The sequence below is a fragment of the Geospiza fortis genome, unplaced genomic scaffold (genome assembly GCF_000277835.1).
Source record: "Geospiza fortis unplaced genomic scaffold, GeoFor_1.0 scaffold409, whole genome shotgun sequence".
Lineage (NCBI taxonomy): Eukaryota > Metazoa > Chordata > Aves > Passeriformes > Thraupidae > Geospiza > Geospiza fortis.
This window is the reverse complement of record NW_005054553.1, coordinates 472,719-480,547: the sequence shown is the minus strand read 5'-3', so window position 1 is coordinate 480,547 and position 7,829 is coordinate 472,719. Positions and strand designations below refer to the sequence as shown.

Below are 7,829 nucleotides of genomic sequence, written 5' to 3'. Positions count from 1 at the left end.
AAGAAGGAATTAGGATTAGAATCCAGACACTGACACTTCCCGTGAACGCCAACGCTGAAAAAAGTTTGTTTTATGATTCGTGTGGCCCTTCTGGGTTTGCAGGTTTTTGTTGTAAAGAAACAGAAGTGAATTTGAGGAGGGGAGAGGGAAGAACACAAAACCAGCGAATGCAAACTCACCCTCCCTCCACACACAGGCAACTCAAAGCCTTGCAGCCCAACAAATTCCTCTGGATTTATTGGAAAAAACTATGTAAAAAATGATGGAAAAAATGATGAAGTTAAATTCCAAATATTCTTAATTGATAGCACAGCTATCAGTCCTTAGGTGAAGTTTTAAATAGATATCTTAGTTTTAAATAAGATATATTAAATCCATTCCCAAAAACCAGTAAGGTGCTTCAGCAAATACCCATTTTTATTGGTACAGATGCATTTACATTGCTTTATCTCTTTTTTTTTTTGCTACTTTGCCCTGAAAGATATTTTCATATCTAGCCAAGAAACAAACTGGGAAAAGCCTTCAAGTACAAAGGTTTTTGCTCGTTTCAAATAATACACATAACAAATTTAAAAAAAGTAAAAAATGTTGGACACAAATGATTTATCAGTAATTTATTTAAGTCTCTCACTATTTGTTGGTCATTTAATATTTTTCTCAGCTCTTATTTAATTTCTGAGCCACAGAAAAGAGCAAATTTCCTTTCTGGAATAAATAATTCCAAGGAGCTCTTGGGTTTTTGTTCTACTGTCTGTAAGGCAGGGATGATGCTCATGCTCTGAGGATAAGAGAAAACAAGCAAATCTCCCATTTTGTAGATTATACATTTTTGGTTCACTTATAAACCAAAAACCTGGGCAGTAATAAAAACTCTGGAGTTTCAGTGCAACAACCCCTGGTTTTAGCACTGGAAATTAAAAAAAAACAAAAACCTGAGGTTGAATCTCAAGTCCTGCAACAGCCATGAATATGCATGGAAATATTTCAGAAACAATTGTCTCCAAATGTACCCTGAAATCAGGGTTCATTAGAGTGTTAGCTGAGAGTTCAGATTTCCCATCCTCAAAGGAAGATTTATTCAGGATAAAGTAACTGCACATTTTCTGGGCTGACTTAATGGACCTGGAATCTAAAAGCAGACTATGCCACCCCAGAATCAAGACATGGAAATCTGCTCTGAGCTGACTCTGCCCCAGCTACTGAATTACTCAAATACACCAAAAAAAAAAAATCAGCCTGAGGAGTTTTTACTCAAGTTTTCAGATGAGCAAATGTATGGGTGCACCTAATGGGAGCACTCACCACTGGGACAAATCTCATTCTTCAAGGAGTAAATCCTTGGTTTGAAACCTTCTCTGAAAAACTCCCTGCAATAAAACACAATCCCGGCATTTGCGCCTGAAAAATTATCCTTGGAGATGGCTGAAAGAGCAAATATTTGAGAGTTTAAGGGCAAAGCTGCAGAAAAAATCAGATCTCTATGCTTGGAGCTGCCCCTGCACATGTGGGTGCCAGACACTGGAGTTCCCCTCCCCACAGAACACTGAATTTCCCTCTCCATTTGCTCTGCAGCCCAGCGAGAAAAGCAGAAAAAAACAAAGATGCTGGGTTTTGCTATCAATACTGGCCTCTAAAATTACATTCAGCATCAAATTGTGCAGATTTAATCAAGCTTTTCACCAGCATTTTAATTGTTCTTCGTTTAATTGTTCCTCAATTGTTGTTGTTGTAGCAGAATTCTCCCTGCTAAGATCTAAAATCCTTAAAGATGGACATGACCAGCCATTACTCACACAGCAGAGCTTTCATTTGGATTTAAAATATAATAATTCCAGTTCTGTTTGGGTTTTGTTGGCTTTTTTTTTGATCCATGCAGCAGGACTGCGGTTTTAAGGTCCGTGAATTGGAAATTAAAGCTTCAAAATGTGAATTCTGAGGAGGAAAAGTAAAAAAAAAATTCCAATCCACCCCTCAGGAACAGCTTCAAATTCCACTGCAAAAGGCACAAAGACCCGCAGAGTGGAGAGGAACGTCTTAAATTCTTAATAATCACATTTCTATCAATCAGCAGCAGAGGTTTGACGGGATTATTAACAGCATCTCAACAATGATGCAGAAAAAAAACAGATTTTCCAGGAATCTCAGCAAAGTCAGGAGAAGCTATTTGTTCACAGGATAAAGTTTAGAATTCTATTTGATGCCCAAAAGGTAGCAGGAAACAGGTCTGGTGAGAATTCTGATAAAAGATGGAAGAGGCACCAAGGGAATCCCACAGAATTTACAGCTCTGCTCTAAATTGAAAAACCCCCAAAACCAGCACTTAAAACTGAAAGAATTTTAAAATTACCCAAAAAACCCCCTCAGTTTGACTTCTTCGTAATGGGGTAAAAAATGCAGAGCAAACCCAATTATTATTTTTTTTTTCATCATAAGCAAAAGGAGCTTGGGGTTCCTAAAATTAATTAGAAAATCTGAGCAGGTGAGGGGAACCAGGAGATTTCAAACACAACAGAAACTCCAGTTTGGGGATGAGGAATCATTCCTGAAATGCCAAGTCTCAGCAATATAAAAGTATTTCTCATTATTTTTGGTTTTGATAACAGGACCTTGAACTTGCTTAATCATTAATTGACTAATTGTGGTATTTTTATTACAGGGAGGTCTAAGAAAATCATCCCAAAACCACCTGCTGGCAATAAAATTAAGGATTTCCTCCAAAAATTCACATTTTTGGTATCTCCTGGCTCTCTGGGAAAGCAAGGAAGCCTATGGAGAAAAAGAAATAATGGATGGATGAGGAAAAATAAATAATTTGTGAGAAAGCTAAACTCTGACACATTCATTATTTATTTTAATGGGCTCTCTCTTCATTAGGAACTGTTGTTGTTACAAGTTGCAATTTCCTTTTACACAAGATTCTGGAATTATATCAAGGCTAAAGGGAAAGACATCAAAACAATGACTACACACAGGAAAACTGCCATTAAAATATGTGAATAAAACAATTAAAATCATATGGAACCCCATTAAAATTAATAAAGTTTAGGAATAAAATAATGTATTAGTAGAATTTGTGATTTAAATTTTAAAAATTAATCGTGGTATAAACTTTAACTGAAGAATGTACAGTTAAAATATCTTTACTTGATGGTCTGCAACCCTGGAATATGCCACTAGATGGCAAGTTTGGATAGAAATTAGCTGAATTTTAATTTATGACATGTTTGAGAAGTCCAAAGGCATTGGATAGAAACAATCATGAAAAAAAAATAGTGAAAGAGGAGAACAAAAATAGGAAGAGTTCAATAAACAAGCCTTGTGTCTGGAGCACATTAAATACAAGCCAAAAGGGTTAAATGGGTTTTAGTGTTGTTTCCACATTGCCACACAAATGGAGAACCAGTCCACACAGGATTTTGAGGTTATATTTTAAAGAAAAACGAGTGAAAGTCCCTGTTTTATACATTCCTGACAACTGCTCCGAGCAGTGTCTCACATGGATGAGAGCAGCACTGAGAGCTGACATTTCAATTTCAAATATTCCCAGGAAATATTGCAACACCCTCAGGAATCAGGGATTGATTTCCCTGTGCCATCAGCCCCTTCCCATTCCCTGCTCTTCACCATTCCCATTTCCTCTTTTGTTGCCAGCCTGTGCAGAATTTTTCATCTTGATTTAATATCAAGAGATTAATTTTTTATCTTGATTTTACATTTAAAAAAAAATAAATCCTGTCTTTTAAAGCAGTTCTTTCTGTAGCTCTCTACAGCCTTCAAATGCAACAGCATTAAAAAGTTCTTAACAGAAATATAGAAATAGAATGAAATTAACCCTGCACAATTCCCCTGTGGTGAAATTCAGAATTCCTTCTGGCAGGAACCAAAACTGATGGATTAAAAATGGAACTTTTTGCTTACCTGAAACATCTGTTGAAAACTCTCCAAACAAAACCACCAGGCTTTAAGAGAACACTGAATTTCCCTGGCAGGGTAAATCCCAGCTTACCTCATCAGGAGAGAGCAGGTAAATGGGGGTTAACTCAGGAATTGCACTGGATTCACAGCTCAGCCCCAGGCAGGTCAGGATCTCCCTGAGAACTTCGTATCTCTTGGAATTGCTCATCTTGAGCAAATTAAAATCCTCTTCAGTCTGCACATCCATGGAATTGCTGTCCAGCTCCAAATGGGCCTGGCAGGATATATAAAAAAAGAAAATCAGTTTCTAATTCAGGGATCACAGCCATCAATACACCACAATTTCCCCTGAAAGCTACCCAAAATTTCCCCTCTTAATCAACTTTTTCTGGAGGAGTTGATCAAATTTGTATTTACCAACTTAAATTTAACTTTCTGCTTTTCAGGTCTGCCAGAACCAGCAGCAAGGTTGGTAATTTTATATTTTGTACATGAACGGAATTCCATCACAATTAAAATGGCATTATGACTGAAATTCCATTAAAAGTGAAATTCCATTAAAAGTGAAATTCCATTAAAATTGAAATTCCATTACAACTGAAACTCCATTAAAAGTGAAATTCCATTAAAAGTGAAACTCCATTACAACTGAAATTCCATTAAAATCATATTAAAATTGGAAGAGCTTTTTAGAAGTTGTACAAGGTAAGGAGAACTCAAGCAATTCCCATGAATTTAGTGGAAATCAGTGCAGATAAAGAAATTCTTCTGCCTAAAAAGTTACTTTTTCACTTGCTAGAAAATCACTCCTCATGGTTGAAGCAGATGCTTAGAAGCTGAAATTAAATGCAAGAGGGAAAAAAATCCTTCATAAACTCCTTTTTGGCTCTTTTTTTCTGCTTTTCCAAGATATTTCAAAGCCATTGTAAGCTGGAACCCTGAATTTGAGACTTGAGAATTCCAGACTTTCTGTGCTGCCAGGCACTGACCCCCAGAGAACACTGCATTGACCTGAGGCCCTGGAGAAGCTTCCAAAATTCAAGAATAAAACTGAGATTAAAGGTGTGGAGTTTGAATAGAAGTGTGTGATATCACAGGGTGGGAAACTCAGAGTTTAAGGGTTTAGAACACAGGAATAGAGAGAAAGCAAGATGGAGGTTTTAGGGTGGAGGCTGCTCCTTCTTCTTCTCCTTCTTCCCCATGGGTTTGGGTGGTTTTGTGTCATTGGATAAAAAAGTCCCCATTGCGGGCACGGGGGGTTGGGTATTGGGTTAAAAGTGAAAATAATTGAGGTGTCATTTCTTAATTGGACAGTTTATCCTTCAAAGGCCTTGTAGAGAGAGACAGGGCTCCATTTTTAGTTGGTTGGAGTGAAGTGCTGCAGAACTCAGGGTTTGTGAGACTGGGACAGAGATAAGAACTGATAAACATCTGAGTCCCAACAACAAATGCCCTCTCACACATTTCATCCCGACCTTGGCAAAAAATTCCCAAAGAATCCACACTTGTACTCTCTGCAGATTCATTTACTGCTATTAAATAAAGCCCTTATTTTTGTTCATTTCTTCCATTTTGCAAAATTTCATTATGTCCTTTGTGTTTTACATATTTTCAGTGACATTCAGGGAAATCATTGAGTGTGGCTGCCCCTGCATCCCTGGCAGTGCCCAAGGCCAGGTTGGACACTGGGGCTGGAGCAGCCTGGGACAGTGGGAGGTGTCCCTGCCATGGCTGGGGTGGGATGAGATAATTTTAAGATCCTTTCCATCCCAAACCATTCCATGACTGTAAAAAAAAAAATACATTTAAAAGGAGGCAGGACACACCCACCCACCAGAGGAGTAGAGAAAAAAGAGAAACAAATCTGCCAGAATATTTCCTGGCTGATGTCACTGCCTGGAAACAATAAGGGCTTTTCAAAAACAGACTGGAAGTCATTCAGAATTATAAAATATCCCACTAATCCTTTTAATCTGATTTTTGAAGCTGTGCTCTGATGCTCTTCTCTTTTTCCTGGGGAAAACCTCTGGAGTGTTTAAGTTTTACTGCAGCAGGAGGATCAATTGAAAGGGCGCAGCAAAGCACAACCTGCAGGGACACAATCAAATCCATTTTCTGGGTGGCAGAGCTGCCTACAAAAAAAAGCAACAAATATCCTCCAATGTCTCACAGAGCTCCCAAAAACCCAGCAGATTTAAGCTGATAAAAGACAAAAACACTTCTAAGAACCCCCTGAATATTTCTGGGCTCTGTGACTGCTGCAAGAGTCTTGCTACCTGATCCCTGAGCAGTTAAATTTCAGTGCTCTGGGCTCCTGAGAAAGTTCCCTACCTAAAATATTGATAAAAAATAGAACCTTCCATAAAGCTGGCTCATCTTTTATATTCCCTAACTTAATCCTGGGAAACAAATCTTGCTCTGCTTTTCTCAATGATCTATTCCCTAAACTTCATGGTCCCTCTTATCAGCTTTTCCATCACCCAAAACTTTAGCAGGGAATATTTAAATCATTTCCATCATCAGTGACCAACATTTACCTCCCCATGGAAGCTTCCTCACCCATTATCCAGAAGGTAAAATGAAGAAAAAAAATAAGAAAAAAAAATATTATGAACACTTGACCTTATGTGTTTGGTTTTTTTGGGGTGGGGTTTTTTTTGGTGTTTTTTTTGTTGTTGTTGTTTTTTTGGGTTTTTTTTTGGTTTGGTTGGTCTTTTGTTTGGTTTTTTTGGTTTTTTTTTTTAATGATTTTCTGTTGTTGTTGTTTGGTTGGGTTTTTTCTTTTGTTTGTTTTTTGGTTTTTATTGGGTTTTTTGGGTTTTTTTTGTTTTTTTTTTGTTTTGGGGTTTTTTGTTTGTTTGTTTGTTTGTTTTGTTGTTGTTGTTGTTGTTTCTTTGAGGGTTTTTGGCTGTTTTGATGGTTTTTTGACCAGAGATCACAATACCATGATATTGGAGAGGCACCTACCTCCTGGGATATTATTTTTAAATGAAATTAATGATTTTGGCTCATCCTAGACTACCCCAATTCCAACCCCCAGATTCTCTGAGCTATTTGATAGCTGCAGGATATTAAACATTTAAACCTTTAAAGCCTGAATAATGATTCAGGGAACAAAAAAAAAGTTTCCAGCAGAGTTTATTCTGCACTTCTTGCTCTGCCACAATTCCTATTCTTGTAAGGATTTGGTGGGATTTATTTCCCACCTCCCCAAATCTGCTCAAGCTGTATTCCTGTAGCACCTCCAGCAGGCAGAAAGGGGAAGCTCTGCTCTGGAAAATGAGAAAATCCCAGAATAATTGGGGCTGGAAGGGACCTCTGGAGGTGACCCACTGAACCCCCTGCTCAGGCAGGCTCACCTGGAGCAGGTGACACAGGGAAGGGTCCAGGTGGGTCTGGAATGTCCCCAAAAAGGGAGACTCCATCACCTCCCTGGGCAGCTGTTCCAGGGCTCTGCTCCCTCCATGGAAGGAAATTCCTCCTGGAGTGCAGATGGAACTTTCTGGGTTTGGTTGGTGGCCACTGCTGCCTGTGCTGCCACTGGGCACCCCTGGGAGGTCTGGCACCATCCTCTGACACCCCTTGCAGATATTTCCTCATATTAATGAGTAAAATTCCTGCTTCCTGCACAAAACTTTGTTTTACCTTGCATGATCCATGGTGAAAATAAAAAAATGTTTTCCCAGCAGTGACATTCCCCTTCTTTAACATCAAGTGAAACCCGCCCTGCACATCCAGGACATCCATTTACACCTGGGAATGGCTCCCACTGGGAAAGGGGAGATTTGGGTGGGATATGGGGAAGGAATTCCTGGTTGGGAGGGGGGGCAGGGGCTGGGATGGAATTCCCAGTGAAGGTGTGAAGCCCCTGGATCCCTGGCAGTGCCCAAGGCCAGGTTGGACACTGGGGCTGG

The 7,829-nt window shown here is 39.0% G+C and overlaps 1 protein-coding gene across 1 annotated transcript in view; it reads right to left on the bottom strand.

The window, feature by feature from the left end:
• Window positions 1-7,829, bottom strand: part of HLCS (holocarboxylase synthetase) — a 129,852-nt gene that overhangs the window by 110,600 nt on the left and 11,423 nt on the right. Inside the window, exon 5 of the mRNA XM_031064058.1 lies at window positions 4,007-4,189. Coding sequence (XP_030919918.1) covers window positions 4,007-4,189 — 183 coding nt within the window. The remainder of the gene's footprint in view (window positions 1-4,006; window positions 4,190-7,829) is intronic.